Raw genomic sequence first — 22,668 nt, forward strand, 5'->3', positions numbered from 1 at the left:
TATATATATATATATATATATACATACATACATACATACATACATACATACATACATACATACATACATACATACATACATACATACATACATACATACATACATACATACATACATACATACATATACACACACACACATATATAATGTCATTAAAAAAAGCAACAAAAAAAAATTGCTACATGGGCTAACCGAGACTTGTCATAGCACTTGCATTTTATTGCTCTTTTGTTGGTTTTGATTGCTTTTATTGTCCTCATTTGTAAGTCCCTTTGGATAAAAGCGTCTGATAAATGACAATGTAAATGTAATGTAAAAGAAATGAAGGATGTAATACTATTCTATAGGTACTCAAGATTAACATGAGATTGGTAGAAACTGTGTGTGCTATGTCCCCTTTAAATAAGTCTTTTTGCAGTTTAATAATCAAAGACACTAGTCCATATTGCAATTTTAATTGTATTAATTGTACAGCCTCACTTAATCCAATTAATCCAAAACTTCAGTGACATTCTGCATTATACGGTAAATTTATAACTCAATTATACAATTCCATCTGCATTTTCCACATTATGGAAATCATAAGGCCCCTCTCAAGATCTTAACCCAATGTTACATTTTATTTATTTGAGGATGTTCATGGTGTTTCAAGATTGATGAATATTTTTGGGGATTGATCTACTTCATTCTAATTACCCAGATGTCATACAGTTTGTGAGGATTATTTTTGTATTTCCTATAAGTTTAAAATTAAAATATATTAAAATTAATCCTAAATATTATGATATTTTTAATGCTATAAATATTAAAATATAAGTTCAGGCCATTATTTCTCAAATAGCAAGCAAGATTTTTTCTGTCACAGTATTTTATTTCCAATTCGTAAAGAGGAAGTTGGGGTAGGACATTTTTTTTATTTTTTTTTATTTGACAACCACATTCAGCTATTTTTACTATGAACGAAACCAGTCACGATTATTTCTAGACACTTCCTTCCAGCCTGGTGGAAACTGATTGAAGGGGCCTGAAATAAAGTTCAGATGATACACAGACAATGTTTGGCTACCTGCTATTTCTAGTCAGTGACAGAATTTGTAATATATAGGGTGGAAATGTTTATCTTCTAGACAGTATTTTAGTAGCCCCACATGAATAGATGAGTTATGCGTATCTGAAAGAGAAAATCTGCAAAATGTTTCTCCCTGTGACCTTTTCCTGTGCTTGGCTCTTTTTCAGCGGAGACTAAGATCTGTTTTAAATATTATCATGGAGTGAGTGGAGCCCTGCGGGCCACAACGCCATGTGTGACTGTGAAGAACCCCTCCGCACCGGTGAGCGAAAGAAAAGACGTGTATATATTTTATTTTGAGTCTTGCTTAAATCTCCAGACATCATGTCTTTAGTTGAGCAGTGGTGAGGAACAGACGTATGTGTACAGTGCTGCTGCATCATGTTGCAGATGTGTAGAGAATGCTGCTGTTTTTCTTTCACCCCGTTTCATCAAGAGTTTTTCAAGAGCAGAATAGTCTGTGCCATCTGTTTCTGAGAGGATTAATGCTGCAGATAATCTCAGGTTATCATTTCGTGGCTTAATACAGGCCTACCTCCATAGCCACAGAGTCTGCCAAACTCTCTTTCTGTTTCTTAAAGCTAAAGTGTACCAATTCCAAGACACAGGCCTTTATGGTGACCTTAAAGTGTGAGTTTACCCATAAATGAAACTTCTGACATGATTTGCTCACCCTTATGCCATTTCAAACACTTAAGACTTTGGTTAACCTTCAAAACACAAATTAAGATGAGAGGTTTCCGTCACGTTGAAAGTCCAGGGAACCAAAACTTAGAAGATCCAAAAAGGTCACAAAAATGATGTAAGATGAACCCATATGAATTGAGTGGCTTAATCCAAGTCTTGTAAAGCGATATGATCACTTTATATAATGAGCAATTTTTAATTTAGGCTTGTATTCACTTATAAACACACATACATAGAGCACATCACATATGGTAAAAACGGAAGCAACACACGCTGAAACAAACCTCATTGTTTAGATGTAAATAAAAGAATAAATTAAATCTGTTCATCATTTAAAGGGGTCCTATTATGCTTTTTCACTTTTTAAATTTTAGTCAGTGTGTAGTGTATATGTTTGGGCATAAAAAAGATCTAGAAAGTTACAAATCTCAAAGTCCACTCCAAAGGGAGATATTTCGTTTTTTTAAAAATCCCTTTTCAAGAACTACAACGAACGGCTCGTTTGGACTACAGCGTTTGTTTTCCGGGCTTTGTGATATCACAAAGCGGCTCATTGGAATATCATTACAAATAATTCCCGCCTACAGAAATTTGAACGGTTGGGGGGAGGGGAGGGGCGAGGTTGTGGTTAGAACGTTTGGTTGAGTGAGTGCATCAGACGAGACGACGAAGAAGAAGTGCTGCTGCAGAGTTAGTGCTTCAGAGAAAACCAAGAAGAAGAGCTGCTGTGCTGTAGCGTCAAATTTTCAGCATGTTTAGAACAATTCTTACAAGTACAGCACGACGTAGCTGGGCGCCGCGGACAGACGCCGAACGGCGCCGCCGGTGTGCCTACACTCATAGAAAATAAAGTATTTGAATTTTAAAGACGTGACGTGACGCTGCGCTTCTCGTCCGGTGCGCGACCGCCTGAAATGCTGTTTTTTTCACCTCCATGCCCAAACGTCTTTGTTTGGGTTTCCGAAAGCGGATGATGTCTGGAAACAGAGGTTGCAATTAATTTTTTAACTCTGTTCCTGAGCATTATAACGCCAATTTGCTATTGTGTGCTGTGCATTTTACTGAGGACAGCTTCCACAACATGAGGGAGTACAGTGCCAGATTCGCCCAAAAGCTTTTGTTGAAAGACGGAGCAAGGGGCGGGGCAGTAATGAAACACTGTCAAAGCTGTTCGCCAATCACAACACACTGGGACAGCTAACCAATCACAACACATTTTGTTTTTCGGAAGGCGGACCTTCATCAAAGCCGGAACTAATCAAGCCGTTTGTGCCAGGCTGGGGAGAAAGGTATTTTAATAATGTAAATTATGTGAAAAATAATGCGTTTTTCGAACCACCAAGCATGAGAGCATGTTCTAGTACACCCCCAAAACAAAATCAAGTTTTTTTATTTTACTTTGTAAAAGAGCATAATAGGACCCCTTTAAGACAATCGTATCTCTTCATAAGACTTCATTAGATTAAACCACTTCATTCATTTTACAATGCCTGTATGACATTTTTGGATCTTCAAAGTTGTTGTTACCTAGACTTTCAGTGGAGAGACCAAAATCTCTCAGGTTTCAATAAAAATGTCTTAATTTGTGTTTCAAAGTTTAACCAAAGTCTTATAAGTTTGGAACAACATGAGGGTGAGTAAATGATGACATCATTTTCCTATGTGGGTGAACTATTAAGATTTTATTTCTGCATGTGAAAAGAATACATTTTTACAAACTCTACAGCAAATAATTTTTCTCCACACTTGAGAACGTATGTTCATCATTTATTTACATTAAATATTTTATTTTTTTGTGATCATTCAATTTCAAAAAGACTTAAACATCCTTGAATCTTTCTCATTTTTGTCTTGTTCTGTCCTGTCCAGTGTCAGCAATACATTCATCCCATTTAAAATGGCTAGCCTATTGGTTGGTTGCATTATTAAGAATTGCAGTGAAAAATTATGAAGTCTGACATGATTGAGTCAAGTCAAAAGGTATTTTACAAAAGGAAATCTTAGTTGCTGTGGCACATTTTTAAACTTACCTCTTTAAATTTACCATTTACATAGTCATTTATTTTATTGTGTGCCATGGGGAACAAAATTACAAGGTTTTTTTTTGTTTGTTTTTTGGTGAGAACTCAGAGATTGCCTCATATAATGTGACGCATATAGCACTGTTTGCCCAAAACATATAAGGGAAGAAATGTTCTGTCGTAGTTTTTGATCAGGTATTGCTGCTGATATTATGTGAAAGGTGTTTACTGGTTCCAGTGAAATCGAAGACATTTTACACTGAATTTTCTGCTTTCAGGTGTTTAAGCCGGTGGCCACAGATGACTTACCTCAGAGTCAAGGCAGCAGAAGACTCATCAGCTTCTCTCTCTCAGGTTTGTGTTGTGTAAAAATTGGCATGACCTGTAATCTGTAGTCATTAAGATGTATCAATATTTATGCTTCTATATTTAGTGTCTCCAGAGGATTTCATGATTGATCCACTGCTTTCAGTCTGCTGTAAACTATAGGAACATATTTACCCCAATTACATGTTTCTTCCACAAGGTGCTTTTTGGTTAATGGTGTTCATTTTTGGAGAGCAATTTAGAGATTTTTAAGATCTATTTTAATCCATTCTGTTTCGTTACTTGCAATAGTTTTTTTCTCTTATGTACTGTTTTGTTTTATTCTCTTCTGTTTTCTGTTGTTTATTTTGTTCTATTATGTTTGATTTTTTTCTGTTTTATTTTTTATTCTGTTTATTTTGGAACGTTCAGTTTTGTTTTGTTTATTTTGTTCTATTCTGTTTTTCTTTGTTTATTTGTTCTATATTTGTATGTTTTATTCTGTTATTGTTATGTTTTTGTTCTGTTCTGTTCTTTGTTTTGTTTTTGTTCTATTCTGTTTTGTTTGTTTTATTTAGTTTTTTTGGTTCCGTTCAGTTTTGTTTTGTTCTCTTCTGTTGTTTATTTTTTTATTTGACTCTGTTATATTCTGTTTTGTTCTCTTCAGTACCTTCTTTTATATGCTGATGTGTCTTGCTGTCGTTTTGTTTTAATTCAGTTGTATTTTGCTCTGTTCGGTTCTCATTCATCTCTCTGTTTTTATGTTGTGGGCAGATTTCCAGGCCACTGGGCTAAAGAAAGGCATGTTCTTTAACCCCGACCCCTACCTGAAGATTGCCATCCACCCCGGCAAGCACAGCATCTTCCCTGCCCTGCCTCACCACGGCCAGGAGAAGAGATCAGGCATCGTCTGCAATACCATTAATCCTGTTTGGCAGAGGGAGGTATGGGAAGCACACAAACGCACCCACACACTAGATTAAACATGCTCATATAAAAATCCTTACAAAACAATATCTGATTCCAGCGTTATTTATTCACAGATGTTTAACCCAACGCTACCCTTCTGAGCTTTGTACAGAGTCCACATGGAGTTTGTCATGTAATTCCTTTATTCTGCAAATAAACTTAATGCGTCACTGCAGAATCACAAATACAGCTCACTGTCCTGTTGACTGACGGATAGGATTTTGTTCGAATCTTCATTACACAGGATGTCATCTCTGTAGGGCTTGGAATTGAGAACCAATTCTATTTATGAAAAATAAAGGAACTGTATGATTTGCGTCACAAACAATATCATTGGTCTAAAACAGCCAATAATACTATATATAAACATTATACACTACCTTTGAAACTTTTTTTTTAATGTTTATGAAAGAAGTATCTTATGCTCACCCAGGCTGTATATATTTGATACAGTAAAAAACATATATACAATAAAAATACAGTAAAAACAGTAATAGTATGAAATATTATTACAATAACTGTTTGTATATGTTTTATAAAGTAATTTATTCCTGTGATGCAAAGCTGAATTTTCAGCATCATTACTCCAGTCTTCAGTGTCACATGATCCTTCAGAAATCATTCTGATATGCTGATTTGCTGCTCAAGAACCTTTTCTTATTATTATCAATGTTGAAAACAATTGTGCTGCTTAATATTTTTCTGGAAACCACAATACGTTTTTATTCAGGATACTTTGATGAAAGTTCAAAAGAACAACACTTATTTGAAATATAAATCTTTTGCAACATTATAAATGTCTTTACTGTCACTTTTGGTCATTTTACTACATCTTTACTACATTCAAATATATGACTAGTGCTTGCTGTAGCAGTTGCAGCTTGCTCCCGAAACCCGCCACCTTCCCCAGATCCACCTGTATAGATCTGCTACGAGGTGATTCATGTACGCTATATGGGGGTTATTTCATGTATGTTATATTTGCAGAAGCAATATTTCTTACATGCTCACAGCAGCATGTTGTGGATGTATTGGCAGTAGCAAGTCAGCAGCAACAGCAGCATAGCAGATCTATTCCGCCAAGACCAAATACATTAACATTGTCATGTACATTACCATGCCAATCCCTCCAAGAGTTGTCATGACAGAAATGCAGTTAGTATGAATTATTTGGTGCTTTCTCAAAAGTACTTAATCCTTTAAAGAACTGCAATCATTAAATTCAGAAATGTTAATTTTTTTATGATTCCCATCACTACATCTTATTGGTGTGGAAGAGATCACCTGGATTTGATGGGATTGTTTTCATGTTGTAGAGTGGCTGTTTCTGGCTGACACTGTCTTCCGCTAAGTGCTTTTATTAGATTAGAGAAGGGTAGAGGAGATCGCCTTATAGCAGTGGATTAAAATAGGTCAAGACATGGAGAATGAATGATGGAAGGCAGGTTTGTTTCCTTACTATCATTATTTGAAGGAATACTTTTTGGTTAGTGCTACATGTCTTATAGGTGATCATAATCGCTAAATTTCAGTCCTTAATTATTGTAGGTTCAAATAAATGAAACTAAAATATTGATGTTGAAGAAAACAAAAAGTTCTCTTCAATCGACATGCAAAGCATGAACTACCCATACAAGCACAAATGTGAAGCTCCATGCCAAATATGAACACATGAATATTTGTTTGTCTTTTTTTATGACCATTTTATCTGTTTGTTTTTAGTTCTTGGCTTTTGTTGCATAAATTAAAGGCAGTGTCTTTTACACCAGCAACATCCAACTCTGATGAAGGACGACTTCTCACATTACATTTACATTCTTTTTTAAAATGCACATTTGTTTGATACCAACATAATTTGTTTCACTTTAGGTTACAAGGTTTGTTTGTAATAATTGCTGTTTCTTCCTCTGTGTCTTTGTATTTCCTGCTCGTAGCGCTTTAATTTTGTGTCTCTGCCCACGGATGTGTTGGAGATCGAGGTGAAAGACAAGTTTGCCAAAAGCCGACCCATCATAAAGCGTTTTTTAGGCAAGCTGTCCATGCCAGTGCAAAGATTACTGGAGAAACATGCGATCGGGTATGTGCTCAAGAAGATAAAGAAGCTTGCACTTAACTTAAGAAGAAAAATAGGCTCTTTTGTAACATTTTGGAATATGGGCCTGGTTTGTTATGCTAATGAGTTGAAATGCTAATTTTGAGGTGTTTGTTCATGTTTTTTGTCGCAGTGATCGAGTGGTCAGCTACACTCTGGGTCGGAGGCTTCCAACTGAGCATGTCAGTGGCCAGCTGCAGTTCAGGTTTGAGATTACATCCTCCATCCATCCAGGTAAATACAGATTTTTAATCTACTTTTTATTGAATATAAATCATTAACACACGTTCATAGTGGACAGTCTGCTACGTTAAACAAAGAGCTCTAGACAATCATGACAGACTGATATGGAAATTTCAGCTGTTAATAATAGTTATTTTTGTGTTGTATCTTTTTATCATATCAGTTATCTTAATATTATGATGTAATAACTGATTACATTATTGATATTAAAATTCGTTTCGAAATTCAATTAGTTTGCAAAGGCATCACTATGGCAGGTTTGTTCAAAACTAAACATACCAATCTTTGTCAGGTAACTCAATTAATGTCTCAAATCAATTGGCTTGTTAAGGATGTGCTATTAATTACTTTTTAAACTGATCTGACCTCACAAATAAACTCCATTTCATGCAATCCTGTGCTTTTTCTTATTGTCCTTATAAAAATACACTACCATTCAAAAGTTTGGCTTGTATTATTTTTTAAATGTTTTTTAAGTCTCTTAAGCTCACCAAGACTGCATTTATTAATTTTATTAGTAATATTGTAAAATATTATTATATTTTAAAATAACTGTTTTCTATTTGAATGCTCTTTGACCTCAAGCTTTTGACTATTGATGTAATTATGTAATATAATGGGCCATCATATTATTACTTCTAATACTAGTCTAATCAGGCCACTCATAATATTAAAAAGTCACGTGATCACCAGTATATCATGCATGCTTACAAGCTAGTACTTTAGTGTATACATTATGTGCTTGTAGGTCACCAGTTTCTGTCCTCTCCACAGATGATGAGGACATGTCTCTCAGTACAGAGCAACCAGTGGCGGCAGCAGAAGCTCAAGTCCAGCCTCAGGCAGAAGACACCATGAGTTTGGACCAGGGAGCCCCAGAGTTGCCCTTAGATGAAGAAACGGCTTCTATAGAGATGCCCATGGATGTTGAATCAGCCGAAGCAGAAGCTGTAGAGGAAGAGCCTTTAGAGGAAGAGCAGCAGACGCATCCGGGGCAGCAGGAGGAAGCAGCAGCAGTCGAGAGCCGAGAACAAATGGAGCAAGAAGAGACCAACGTTGAAGTGGAAGAGACGCCCCAAGAAGAGGCAGAAAATGATAGTGCCTTTGCCGAAGGGCCTGCAGAGTCTTCAGGAGATCCTGCAGGAGTCAAAGAGGAGGCCATCTCAGAACAGCAACCGGTTTCGGAAGAACCAGATGTGGATCTAGAGGAATGCTGCTCGCTGAGGATCAGAACCACACCGAGAAGGAAGCCGCGGCCTTGTTCCCTACCCGTGTCTGAGCTGGAGACGGTCATCGCTTCGGCCTGTGGTGAACCGGAGACGCCACGCTCCCATTACATCCGAATCCACCACCTGCTGCACAGCCTCCCGTCCACCCAGCCTCAACCAGGAGACGCGGCTGGACCTGAACCCGACCGGCCACAGGGCGTAGAAGAACAAGAAGAAGATGAGGAAGAGACCCTTGAGCCTCACACTTTAACACCCAACGGCCCTCGCAGGACGCTGCCCCGCAGCCGCTCACACGAGCGCCTCTCCGACCTCATTCAGATGCTCGACGGAGATGGACAGCCGCTCGGGGCTGAGGGACAAACCACAGGTCAAAGGTCACCAGGAGAAAGCGAGTGCGATTTGAGCCCGGTGCCGTGCTGCAGTCACATGGCGCAGAGGGCCTCGGGCCCCGTGCGGGCGCCGTCTCTAGACAGCGCACGGCGGTCAGAGAGCACTGTGTTTTCCTCACAGGATGACGAGGACGAGATGGACAGATTGAACGGCATTCTGGGATTGGAGGCGGAGACAGGACAGGGCGCTAAGAGCCGGGAGCCAGGGGACGGGAGTTGTCAGTGGGAGGAGGCACCGGATAGTCACGTACAGAGCCCACACGGCATTATGGGTAACGGAGAATCACCAGTAGCTGGACCAAGCAGCAGAAGTGAGTAGACTTCTATTGGTAGAATGCATAGATTGTGTGTTTTTATTTAAAAAAGATCTGGATTTCCCTTTTGCGGACTTGTGATAGAAAAGTATCTATGAAGAGATATGTTTGTGGTGTGTTTAGGAGAATGTCCTTTGCCTTGTAACCATCCTGCAGTGAGCCAGCTGCCCGCCCTGCGGCCCGACCCACATCACTATCCCACCATAGACGAGCCGCTGCCACCGAGTAAGTTTTGCCGTACAATACATGTACAGTATTTACAGTCTTGTCTCACAAATTATATGGAGGTACTACAGGTGAATTGCCTATGGATTATATATACTGTAGGTTATCAAAATAATGAAAGTGTTTTTTTTTTTTATTGAAACTTAAAATTTAAAAATACTTTACAAAAGTATTTTTCTTGGAAAATAAAAAATATATATAATTAATACATTTGTCATTGAATTGAATAAATGTATAAATTTATATTATAATATATATTATAATAAATTTATATATATGGGAATGCTAAAGTAACTTTTTTTATTTAATTGTATTGTATTTTAAATAATCATTATATAAACTGATGAATGAAACATGATTTTCAAAAAAAAAAAAATTCTAAACACTATAATTTAAAATGTATAATATGGGGTCCTGTGTCTATTATGAGAAAAATGTTACTTCATGAAAATGTCTATAGATTTTTTCATTTGTGAAAAATTATGGCTGTTTATGCATGTTGCTTTCCAAGTTGCAAAATATTGCAGCAAATCGAAATTGTTCAAATTGACCCAAACGTATCACTTTCTCCTGGTGTGCCTGCCCTCACATGTTTCATTGCATTTCAAAGCTGTGTAGAGTCAAACTACAACTACTTACACGCAAACAACTTTCATATCAGACGTGAGCATCTCCAGTGTCACTCTCACTAACCCACACTGTGAGATTTTAGTGTTGATTAATATAATTCTGTGACCCATTCTGAGACCGTCTGTCACTTCGTCATGCTACTGTGCTTTGTGTGTGTGTTTATGTTAAAATGAGTCAAATCTGAAGCATCCTACACTGAGGGGATCTTTGAGGCATTCACATAATAAAAATAGCATGAAGGTTTTTGTAAATAATGTCTTAATTAGAGAGATCCACTATCATTTTTTAAGCTATCAGACTTATTTGAAATACTTGGCAGACCAGAATATTGATTTGGGCTTCAAATGTGTGTGTTTGTTTTGTCTGGCACGCTCAGACTGGGAGGCCCGTATTGACAGTCACGGCCGTGTGTTCTATGTGGATCACATTAACCGGACCACCACTTGGCAACGGCCAACGTCCGCAGCCACGCCGGATGGCCTGCGCAGATCTGGTTCCGTCCAACAGATGGAGCAGCTCAACAGGAGGTAAACAACACTGTGTTTTAATAACAACAGTTTTGTGTGTATACCAATATTTTTACACTTTTATTTTTTTTTATTAAAAGAAAACATCTAGAATACAGATCAATTGAATTGCGTTCATGGTGCATCTTATGAAGTTTCACCGACTCCATATGTTTAATTTGTTTAGCTCTGACTCTCAGACCTGATTGGATGAGCCATGTTGCAATGTTACCAATGCACCTACTTGTTTCAGCAGTAATCAGCCCACATTTAGGCTAATGAACTATATTACTTTTATTACTAATTGTTTTATTCATTTTTAAAGATGTATTCATTGAACATTGGTGTCTTTTATCATTTAATTGTTTTCCATTGTTTTAGAAAACTAATAATTTGGCAAAAAGTCATTTTCTTACTTAATATTATTATTGTCTTGTTTTACAGTGCAAATATATAAGCATTTTTAAGTCAAGATGCATTTGAGATGCAAAATGACACAAAATATTAAGGGCCAGATTTATTAACAGCATGCAAACCTCTTTTAGGGTTTGCAAAAAAACAAACAAACAAAAAAAAACAATACTGTCAGGATTTACTGAAGACGTGAAGTGAAAAAAATTAAGTGAGAAAGTGTGGGCATGGGTATTTTTGTGGATGACTTTATTTCATATGCATTTGTAGGAGTTTAACTTTCAGAGGATGCAAAATTTATTGGAGGAGAGTATTTAAATGAATAACGCAACATGATTTACTAAAACTTACAGTAGTCAGTTTACTGGTATTTGTGCCGTTATTTAAAACATGAAAAAATATCTTTCAGTGGGGTAAGAAAAATAAGCTTAATTCAAAGAGGAAACAATTGTATTTTTCTTACCCCATTGACAGATATTTTTTTTTCTTGATGTAAGCATAAACCTCACTTAATTTTGATGCATTATTGGTCAGAATCAAGTGGTTTGTATTTAGCAAAGTATGACTGACTCTGTTGCTGTAGTTTAACCAAATAGGCACATGTAACAGTAAAATCTACAGCAACCTTTGTAAAAATGCTCAACGCCAATGATTAATTTTCCAATGATTCTCTTTTTTGGGTCAAATGCTGTAATTTTCTATAAACCAAGCACAATCACATGAGCATATAAACATGCAATCGTTTGCCACCTAGGTACAGGACAAAAATATAGGTGCTTCATCATGTTTCTGTTTAGAGTGTAATTAAATGCTGTTTATTTAATAGTCCACAAGCAGTAGATGACAAATTTAGATTATTCTCAAAGCACACAGCTTTACTGAACCATCGAGCAGCAAAGGAGTTATGTAAATGAGGGGGCTTGGTTAGAAATATTCGTAAAAGATTCTTTACAATGGGAGTCATACTTTACCAATATTAGTGACTAATAACAGCAATACTCGGGTTCCTATCAGGTACCAGACCATCCAGAGGACGATGGCCACAGAGAGGAGAGACGAGGAGTCAGGCAGCCCCCGCAACGAGAGAACAGCCAACACTGAGACAGACTCGCCTCCACAGACAGCCGGTAACTTCACACTCATCAAACATAATGACCCCCAAAACGTGGAAATGATTTACTCATGCTCATGTCAGTCAAAATCTTGTTTGTTTTTTGTGTTTTTTGTACAATCTCCAATGCAGAATTCTCTTTTCTAGTCCATTTGATCATTTGTCCAGCTACCAAATGGAGTATAATTTTCTCATCTGCATTTGACACATTTTACCATGTTTAAAAATGTGCAAAAAATTTGCAAAAACCTTGCAAATTCCATCTGGACCTGCTCGTTTGCATATAACAAATGTAGACAGTAACCAATGGCTGTCAAGTGTAAAAAAACACACACTTAAAAGTAACATGTGGTTTGCTACAAATCAGGGCCCGTATTCACAAAACCTTTTATCTTATCACTAAGAGTTCTCCTAAATAGCAGTAAAGGTTTTTAGCTAAGGGTTTTCTCTTAAAACCTATTCACAAAGCTGCTAAGACAAACTTTTACTAAGGAATAGACAGAAGTCTTAAGCTAAGAGTAAGGGCGGGGTTGACCTCGTTGCTATGGATGATGTGAGAAATATTGTAGAGTGCAATATTATGTTGCCATATTCAAATAAAGGTTTAAAAATGCAGGTTAAGTGTCACTAATTAAACAAGTATATGTTCAGCTAATTGTCAGCCTCTTACATGTGTGCTCCTCGTAAACAATTAGTGAATATGCATATGAACAGCCTTTTAATTAACAGAGTAGAATAATCATGGCTGATAGTAAGAAGAAAACCAAACTGGACTCAAGAACAGCTGTTGCTTCTTGCCCAGCTTGTTAATGAAAAGGATATAATCAAATCTAAAATTTGGAGTTGGGATAACCTCCAAAACCAAAAAAAAAAAAAAAAATGCATGGGAAAACATATGTGTGCAAATAAATGCAGCATGTTTCTAAAATGTTATATGTTTCGAGCCAGATTGCTGGCAACAGCCATTTTAGCCCGGCTGAAAAAAACTATAGAAACCATCACAGAATTTTTAATGGTTTTACTGGTTATAATGGGAATTGTATTGGTTTTAATGGTAACCGTAATGGTGCCTGTTGGTCTCTACTGGTAATTGGTCGCCTTCTATAGTTGGCTTGTTTAAACCACTAATGGAACATGTCCCAAAACATACTACAGGAAACCATTTTTTAATGATTTTAATGGTTAAAAGTTGATGGTTTGTAATGTTTATAATGGTATCGGTAGTGAAAAACATTAGAATTTCTGTGATGGTTTCTATTGTTTTCTTCAGCAGGGAGGATAGGCCTAGTTTGTGGTTTGGTCTTAGTGATTTAGGCGTCCTCTTCACAACTCCTAACGTTCCACAGATTTAGGAGCTAGTGCTAAAACGCTTTGTGAAATACACTTAGAGCAAAAATGTACGAGTCCTGAATTTAGGATTGACACGCCCGTTATTTTTAAGATTTTCTCCTAAATCTGCAAGTTATGAGCTACTTTTAGCCTTAAGATGTTTTGTGAATACGGGCCCAGGTCTTCTAAAGCCATTTCATAGCTTTCTTTGGGGAAAATTGACTACCGACTGAAATTTAAGTAATTAGTAACTTAAAAAACATGCCTTTTGAAATCTACGTATGTGAGAACGTCTCATAAAAATAGGTACTATTGATAAATAGGAACTTAACACAGAACTCACATGTCTTGTCAGTGTGGTAGGTTTGACCTTGCAGAAGAATACAATTTTTTATTCTTTTTATTCATTTTAATTGATATTTTTGTCTTTAAGAGTTGAGGAGAGACTCTTCAGGTTCTCCAAGTCACTGTCAGAAGATCACGTTACTGCTGCAGAGTCCAGCAGTCAAATTCATCACTCACCCAGAGTTCTTCACTGTTCTCCACGCAAATTATGTGAGTTTCCACCACACTACGCACTATTCATTCATCTTTCAAAATTTTGGGGTCAGTAAGATTTTTCTTACAAAAGAAAATTAATACACGTTGAATTGTTCAAAATTGACAGTAAAGGCATTTATAATATTTCCAAAAATAAAAAAATCACGATTTCCACAAAAATATACAGCAGCACAACTGTTTTCAACATTGATAATAATAAGAAATGTTTCTTGAGCAGCAAATCAGCATATTAGACTGATTTCTGAAGGATCATGTGACACTGAAGACAGGAGTAATGATGCTGAAAATTCAGCTTTGCATCACAGGAATAAAATAAAATTTTATAATATATTCAAATAGAAAACAGTCATTTTAAATGGTAATAATATTTCACAGTATTGCTGTTTTTACTGTATTTTTGATCAAATAAATGCAGCCTTGGTGAGCTTGTTTTTTGAAAAACATAAAAAAATCTTGCATACCCAAAAATTGGTGGTGCACATGTTTTAATTAAGAAGTTTATGCTAGTGTCATGTTAACATTTTTTTTATTTTTTTACAGGGGGCGTATCGTATGTTCACAAATAGCTCGTGTCTGAAACACATGGTCCTAAAGATCAGGCGTGATGCCCGAAACTTTGAGCGGTACCAGCACAACCGTGACCTGGTGGCCTTTTTAAATAGGTTTGCTGATGCTCAGCTGGAGCTGCCACGGGGCTGGGAGATCAAAACAGGCCCACAGGGGAAGGTACCTCACATCACGCTCTTCCTAACATCTCACCTCAGTGTCTGTCAAGCCATTATTTCAACTGTCTCTCCTTCACTTTTCTCCGCAGTCGTTCTTTGTAGACCACAACAGCCGTGCCACAACCTTCATTGATCCCAGGATCCCCTTGCAAAACGGCAGATTGCCCAACCACCTGACGCACCGCCAGCACCTGCAGAGATTACGCAGCTACAGCGCAGGAGAGGTCAGACACACTCATAATCTAGAGACAATCTGTCTCATTTGACTTCATACTGTGCTGATTTCTCCTCACGTAAATGATACAGAAATGACTGTTACATAATTTATTTATTCATTTCCACATTAATTCCAGGCGTCTGAGGTGTCGCGCACCCGAGGGGTGTCCTTGTTAGCCAGGCCTGGAAATAGCCTGGTAGCAGCCATACGAAACCAAAGCCAGCAGGAGCCAGTGCCATTAGGTATGAACCATTCACAAATAACGGACGGATCAGTTATAGTTGCACTTAGGGCTGGTCGATGTAGCTAAAAAAAGAGAGAAAAAAAAATATATATATTTTTCTGTTTAAAAATGGTTTTAAAAATAAGTTAAAAGTTAAATTCTTTAAAATTGGCATTTGTAATGCATAATGTTACAAAATTCAATTTCAAACAAATGCTGTTGTATTGAACTAATCTTGAAAAATGTTTCCCAGTTTCCACAAAAAATAAAGCAGCACAACTGTTTTCAACATTCATAATAATAAATGTTTCTTGAGGAGCAAATCAACATATTAGAATGATTTCTGAAAGATCATGTGACACTGAAGACTGGAGTAATGGTGCTGAAACAGGAATAAATTATATTTTAGAATATATTCAAATAGAATCCAGTTATTTTCAATTGTAATAATATTTCACAGCATTACTGTATATTTTATCAAATAAATGCAGCCTTAATGAGCATAAGAGATTTCTTTCAAAAACATTAAATGATCAATTCCAACCAATAGTTTATTTCTGTTTCATCATAATGGATGTCTTTACATTTATGTATTTGTTCTGAAATGGGTTCAAACGTAGAAATTAAATTTTTAGTAGAAATTTATAGTCCGGATGCAGTATTTAATCAAATAAATTTTGAATGTATCAATATAACATTGCATAGTTATAAACAGCAATATTAACCAACGTAATAATAACATATTTTAGTGAAGACATTTGAGTGATTAATCAGTGGCTGAAAATTTTTTTATTTCAAAAACTGATTTGCAGAAATGAATCAGACTTTGCCAATCTATGGTTGTTTTGACAAAAAATTTAAGCCAGAGACTCTTTTAAAAAAATCATGATACAAGGAGGGAGCGTGAAATTAGTCCTTTGGCATGTTCTTTAGGGTCCTTAACAGATCAAATAAAATTGACATTAATATCACAATTACCATGATCATAACCAAAGAAACCCAATGTATCATAAATATCGAGTATATACAGTTGAGTTGATATGAATTCTTTTCCATTTGTTTCCCAGCATACAATGATAAGATTGTAGTGTTTTTACGGCAACCGAACATCTTTGAGGTGCTACAGGAACGGCAGCCGAGCCTGGCGAGGAATCACTCGCTCAAGTATGACCCTACACTTTCCTCTGTTACTGTAACAAAATACATCATTAGTGCTTCCAAACAGTTCTCAGTTGTTCGGGTGTGTTTATTATGTCTGTAGGGAAAAGGTGCATCACATCCGAACCGAAGGCACACAGAGACTGGAGAAGCTGTCGTGTGATGCTGACCTGGTCATACTGTTAAGGTAAAGCTCCCTACCGTGCTAAAAAAAGAATTATTATTAAGTCAAGTCAAGTCACCTTTATTTATATAGCGCTTTTAACAATACAGATTGTGACAAAGCAACTGAACAGCATTAATTAGGAAAATAGTGTCAATAATGCAAAATGACAATAGTAAACACTCATTTGTCAGTTAAAGACAGTTCATCATTGAATTCAGTGATGTCAACATCCAGCTCAGTTCAGTTTAAATAGTATCTTTGCAATCATGTCAAATGCACATGAAATGTTTTCTGAGAGTAAAATGTATAATGTCATGCATGATTTTTTCAGAACGTGTTTTGCTTTGCTTTTCAGTTTGTTTGAGGAGGACATCATGTCTTACGTTCCTCTCACATCATTTCACCCTGGGTTCAACTTCTCTCCACGCTGCTCTCCTGGTTCCTCTCCTCAAAACTCTCCAGGTGAGTCAGCTGAGAGCTTAAACACAGGTCTTCAGATGCTCTGCAGAATGCATACATTGTTTAGATATGACTTCAAGTGAAGTTTGCAAATCAAAAAATTCCTAGGCCTCATTTGCACCTTCCAGTAACACCCTTCTCAAATGCTTAAAGCGAAATCTCCTATACCAGGGCTTGACGCTTACTTTTTCCCAAGGAGCACATAAAAAATATTAACGAGCAATGAAAATATATCAAATAATGTGTTTCTCTTAGTAAATGGATATAAGGACGGAGATATTTAAACGTGTTATTATTATATGAATTTATTAGAATGCTAAAAGCACACTAGGTTTTTGAGACTTTTATTTTGAAATGTCTATGCTTTACTATTGCATATTTACTATTGTGCAATCAAAAAGATGATAAAATATGCACTCTCACAACCATCTCTATCATATTACAATATAAACTAAAGTAAACATGGTCATAATTCATCAACAGTAGATCCTAAGCAATCTTTTGGCATAAATGCGCACTGTTCATTGATTGCAAACCACAGTCCTGTAGAACATGCAACTGTGCCATGATCGAGTAGCACTCACATTGATCTAATAAAGTCATAGTCTTTTAAAGTTTAATAATGTATTTAGGAATTAGACTGTATTTCTATAAGTGTTTTTCTTTCCCCAAATTTAAGACCTCCTAAAATGATCAGACATTTGTTATACAATTTAATATACTTATCATTGCCGACCTTAATTTCATAAAACAGAACAGGACCTGTGGGGAATTTTCTCATTCACACACATGGTTCTAAATACATTTGTGACCCTGGACCACAAAACCAGTCATAAGGGTCAATTTTTTTTAATTCAGATTTATACACCATCTGAATAAATAAGCTTTCCATAGATGTATGGTTTGTTAGGATAGGACAATATTTGGCCGAGATGCAACTATTTGAAAATCTGGAATCTGAGGGTGCAAAAAAAATCTAAATATTGAGAAAATCGCCTTTAAAGTTGTCCAAATGAAGTTCTTAGCAATGCATATTACTAATCAAAAATTAAGTTTTGATATATTTACAGTACGAAATTTACTAAATATCTTTATGGAACATGATCTTTACTTAATGTCCTAATGATTTTTGGCATAGAAGAAAAATCAATAATTTTGACCCATACAATGTATTTTTGGCTATTGCTACAAATATACCCCAGTGGTCCAGGGTCACATTTTACAGTTCACACATCTATTTTTAGTCGCAAATGTTTGAGCCCTAAATATGTGTCTCTCACCACCTTCTTTAGACACATTAGCCCATATTTAGCAGTGGGATAGGATCCGAGATGGATGTTAACACCAGTTAAATTGCTCTTAAATTTATTTATTTACATGAAGAACCTCAAGTTTGCAAGGAAAGTCGTAGTTCATTGACATGCTCTCTGATCTGCTCTGATAAAGGCTTCCTTGAGCGAACTCCTCTCGTTCCAGCCTGCTGTCTGTCTGGTGAGAGCTCTCCAGGTCAGCCACTCTCCAGTCGTAAATACTGTCCCAACCCAGCTGCCCCAGCACATTTACAGACCCCAAACCTGTAGTGTGTGAATATACAAACCTTTGTCTGCCACGTTTCCTTCCGTCCTAAAGTGGTTAACTAGTCTTTTTTGTAGAACTTGACTGCTGTGCATGTTTGGACAAACCAGATAAAAATGATTGAAGACAAAACTGTCCTCCGAAACATCAAAAATCTTTGCCCTGAAATATGTCTTTTACGTAATGCAAGGAATTATCATCTCCCCTTTTTGTGTGTTTGTTCTCAAGGTGAACTCTTTCCGAGTTGTTTGATGGCCTGCTGATCCTTGACAGTCTTTCCTTGATGACTGATATTTATTGTAAGCTGACATCTGTGGTGATGATTTGTGACTGTCTTTTTTAGGGACTCAGAGAGCTCGGGCACCAGCGCCCTACCGCAGAGATTTTGAAGCCAAACTGCGCAACTTCTACAGGAAGCTGGAGGCAAAGGGCTACGGGCAAGGACCCGGCAAGATTAAGTGTGTAGTCTCTTATGCTCATCAAGGCTGCATTTATTTGATCAAAAATAGAGTAAAATTGTGAAATATTATTAGAATTTAAAATAGCTGTTTTCTGTTTTAATATATTTTAAAATGTAATTTATTCCTGTGATGCAAAGCTGAATTTTCAGCATCATTACTCCAGTCTTCAGTGTCACATGATCCTTCAGAAATCATTCTAATATGCTGATTTTCTACTTTTTTTTTATTATTATCGTTTTTGCTAAAAAATAATGTATATTACTCCCTCTTTTTTTGTAAAGAACTTAAAATATTTGATGACTCATTGATTTCAATCACTAGAAACAAGAAATGTATACAAACGTCGCTCATATTAAAAAATGTTATTTGTAAAATGTAATGTTTTACCCTCCATGATGTATATTTGTTATATGTAGCCCCCATTTTTGTTTGTGTTCTGTTTGACGTTAAGTATCTCTGTATGTTTGTTTTTGAAAGAGAGAAAAAAAAGGTTTTTGCTGCTTATTAATGTTTTTGTGGAAACAGTAAATATTTTTTTTCTTCAGAATTCTTTGATGAACACAAAGTCTAAAAAAAAAAAACAGCATTTATTTGAAATACAAATATTTGGAACTTTATTAATGTATGTGTCCTTGATGGATCAAAGTATTCATTTCAATTTACAAAAACTTTTGAATGTTAATGTATGCATATGTACTATAATGTGTACTGAGCAAATACTAAATATGTTAACAAATGCTAAAAAATAGTATCTGCCAGATAAATGTCCTACAGTTCTTACTTCGTGTTGTTTTTTAGATTGATCGTCAGAAGAGATCATCTGTTGGAAGGAACATTTAACCAGGTCATGGCCTACTCTCGTAAAGAGCTCCAGAGAAACAAGCTGTACATTACCTTTGTTGGAGAGGAAGGGTGAGGCAGATGACTGTTTGTGCTGATACAGATATCAGCAAATATAACACAATGTATAACACATAATTGCTGACATTAAATGAACACTTTTATTGAATATATTCTCAAATTGACTGAAACACTTTTCTTTTCAGACTGGACTACAGCGGTCCATCGCGGGAGTTTTACTTTCTGCTATCTCAGGAGCTGTTTAACCCTTACTATGGCCTGTTTGAATACTCCGCTAACGACACATACACTGTCCAGATCAGCCCCATGTCTGCTTTTGTGGAAAACCATTTGGAATGGTAAGGTTCTTTCCACTTCCTGTGTGGCATGAGAGCGCATACTGAATTGTCATTGACTGAGAAATAAATAGTTATGTCATTGGCTGCTCTCACAGCTGTTGCTGTTGTTATTGCCAGAATGTCTGTGTTTTTGACCGCATGATGTGACGTGTGTTTTCAGGTTTCGTTTCAGTGGTCGAATTCTTGGCCTGGCTTTGATTCATCAGTATTTGTTGGACGCCTTCTTCACCCGCCCGTTTTATAAAGCTCTCCTCAGACTGTGAGTGGACCAGAAACCATTAAATGCATTCAACTACATGCAGAATTTGAAAACGGTGACAAAATTGACAAATTGTGAGCGTGTTGTGTTCTATGCAATTGTTTTGTAATTTATTTTTTGCGCATTTTCAGCATTATTACTCCAGTCTTCAGTGTCACATGATGTTACTCCAGTCTACAGTGTCACTAATATGCTGATTTGTTGCTCAAGGAACATTTAGTAATATGTGACCCTGGACCACAAAACCAGTATTAAGTCGCTGGGGTATATTTGTAGCAATAGCCAAAAATACATTGCATGGGTCAAAATTATTGATTTTTCTCTTATGCCAAAAAATCATTAGGATATTAAGTAAAGATCATGTTCCATGAATATATTTTGTAAATTCCCTACTGTAAATATATAAAAACTTAATGTTTGATTAGTGATATGCATTGCTAATTTCGATTTTCTCAATATTTCTCAACGATTTTCTCAATATTTAGATTTTTTTGCACCCTCAGATTCCAGATTTTCAAATAGTTGTATCTCGACAAAATATTGTCCTATCCTAATAAACCATACATCAATGGAAAGCGTATTTATTCAGCTTTCAGATGATGTATAAATCTAAATTTCTAAATTGACCCTTATGACTAGTTTTGTGGTCCAGGTTCACATGTTATTAATGCTGAAAACAGTTGTGTTTTCATATTTTCATGAAAACAGTGATTCAGTGATTTTTCAGGATATTTTGAATTAATAGAACGTTTAAAAGAACAGCACTTACTTTTTTAATAATAATTTAATACATCCTTGTTGAATAAATGTATTGACTGACCCCAAGCTTTTGAACAACTGTTTATGTGTGCTCACAAATAAGTAACTGACCGAAATGGAATTTTCAGTAGCCAATAGGAAGCAGATATCTAGATACGATCAATGGATAATTACAGAAAATTCAGTTGTTTTTGACAGCTATCTCAATGTCAAAAATGTACCTAAATTTACTCTATTGCAATTTTACAAGAACAAAATGAGATATGAATTAAATTAAATGGCTTAAATTAATGTTTAATAATTAATAATTTTTAATTTTAATAAAAATAATTACTTTTCACACATTGTTTACTTAAAATTAAAAAATATGTATATATCTTATGAACAGAAAAAAAGAATTAAACAAAGGACATCTGTTAATCAATTAAGCGGCCATAGTAATCTTGAAGTACTCCCAAATATCAGTCGATTTGTTGACCAGACCAATCTTATCAGTCTAGCACTTATCAGAATACAATATCCTGTAAAGTATGAACTGTAAAAGAAACATGTTCATTGTTACCCTGTCTGCAGATCCACGGATCTCAGTGATCTGGAGTACCTGGATGAGGAGTTTCATCAGAGCTTACAGTGGATGAAGGACAACGACATCACAGATGTGCTGGATCTCACCTTCACTGTCAATGAGGAAGTGTTCGGACAGGTGGGAGAAACTAATCTTGCCTTAATATATGTGTGTGTATATACTGTATGTATGTATGTATGTGTGTGTGTATATATATATATATTAGGGATGCACCGATACCACTTTTTCCAGTTCTCGCCCGATACCGATACTTTTATTTTTGGTACTTGCCGATACAGAGTACCGATACCAATATTTTATTGCATTTGTACATTTTTTAAATATTGGGTACAAAACCCAAAAGGGTATGTATAATGTTAGTTGGTTAACTTCATTTATCAAATAGATACAGTCAAACCAAAATTTATTCAGATACCTTCAACATTTCTCACATTATCACAGTTTATTCGCTATAGTTTAGAAAATGGTAATAAAATATGACAAGAACTCAGAGTTAAACTGTGTCAGAACAAATTCATCTTGATAATGTTAGATAACTTTGATAGAAAGGTATGTAATGGATTACAATCAACCAAAAAATTAGACAGCTGTTAGTATGACAGTATTTACACAACTATCAATACTTAGTCGGGCATCCCTTAGCCTTAATGACAGCCTGTAGTCTCCTGGGCATGCTGTCATCCAGCTTCATGAAAACCTCAACTTCATATATTTTTTTTTTCCCCAGACTTGGTCTGAATAATTTTTGGTCCCAAATTTGTATCAGTTTTACTGGTAGTCCACTGTATG

General features: G+C 36.0%; 1 protein-coding gene across 2 annotated transcripts in view; it reads left to right on the forward strand.

Annotated features, from left to right (window-relative positions):
- The window catches only part of hecw1b (HECT, C2 and WW domain containing E3 ubiquitin protein ligase 1b), a 38,306-nt gene that overhangs the window by 7,001 nt on the left and 8,637 nt on the right, over nucleotides 1–22,668 (forward strand). The window contains exons 3-24 of one of the 2 annotated variants that reach the window (XM_016292054.1): nucleotides 1,237–1,331; nucleotides 4,056–4,131; nucleotides 4,858–5,027; nucleotides 6,987–7,129; nucleotides 7,278–7,378; nucleotides 8,162–9,316; nucleotides 9,476–9,544; nucleotides 10,551–10,701; nucleotides 12,106–12,218; nucleotides 13,965–14,086; nucleotides 14,633–14,818; nucleotides 14,907–15,041; nucleotides 15,171–15,276; nucleotides 16,325–16,421; nucleotides 16,519–16,602; nucleotides 16,937–17,043; nucleotides 18,487–18,546; nucleotides 18,959–19,073; nucleotides 19,875–19,988; nucleotides 20,123–20,275; nucleotides 20,436–20,534; nucleotides 21,867–21,996. In XM_016292054.1, coding sequence (XP_016147540.1) covers nucleotides 1,237–1,331; nucleotides 4,056–4,131; nucleotides 4,858–5,027; nucleotides 6,987–7,129; nucleotides 7,278–7,378; nucleotides 8,162–9,316; nucleotides 9,476–9,544; nucleotides 10,551–10,701; nucleotides 12,106–12,218; nucleotides 13,965–14,086; nucleotides 14,633–14,818; nucleotides 14,907–15,041; nucleotides 15,171–15,276; nucleotides 16,325–16,421; nucleotides 16,519–16,602; nucleotides 16,937–17,043; nucleotides 18,487–18,546; nucleotides 18,959–19,073; nucleotides 19,875–19,988; nucleotides 20,123–20,275; nucleotides 20,436–20,534; nucleotides 21,867–21,996 — 3,581 coding nt within the window. Of the gene's footprint in view, nucleotides 1–1,236; nucleotides 1,332–4,055; nucleotides 4,132–4,857; nucleotides 5,028–6,986; nucleotides 7,130–7,277; nucleotides 7,379–8,161; nucleotides 9,317–9,442; nucleotides 9,545–10,550; nucleotides 10,702–12,105; nucleotides 12,219–13,964; nucleotides 14,087–14,632; nucleotides 14,819–14,906; nucleotides 15,042–15,170; nucleotides 15,277–16,324; nucleotides 16,422–16,518; nucleotides 16,603–16,936; nucleotides 17,044–18,486; nucleotides 18,547–18,958; nucleotides 19,074–19,874; nucleotides 19,989–20,122; nucleotides 20,276–20,435; nucleotides 20,535–21,866; nucleotides 21,997–22,668 lie in introns of both variants that reach the window. The other variant, XM_016292055.1, reaches the window with a different exon arrangement.

Source organism: Sinocyclocheilus grahami, unplaced genomic scaffold (assembly GCF_001515645.1).
Source record: "Sinocyclocheilus grahami isolate Dianchi unplaced genomic scaffold, SAMN03320097.WGS_v1.1 scaffold280.1, whole genome shotgun sequence".
Classification (NCBI taxonomy): Eukaryota; Metazoa; Chordata; class Actinopteri; order Cypriniformes; family Cyprinidae; genus Sinocyclocheilus; species Sinocyclocheilus grahami.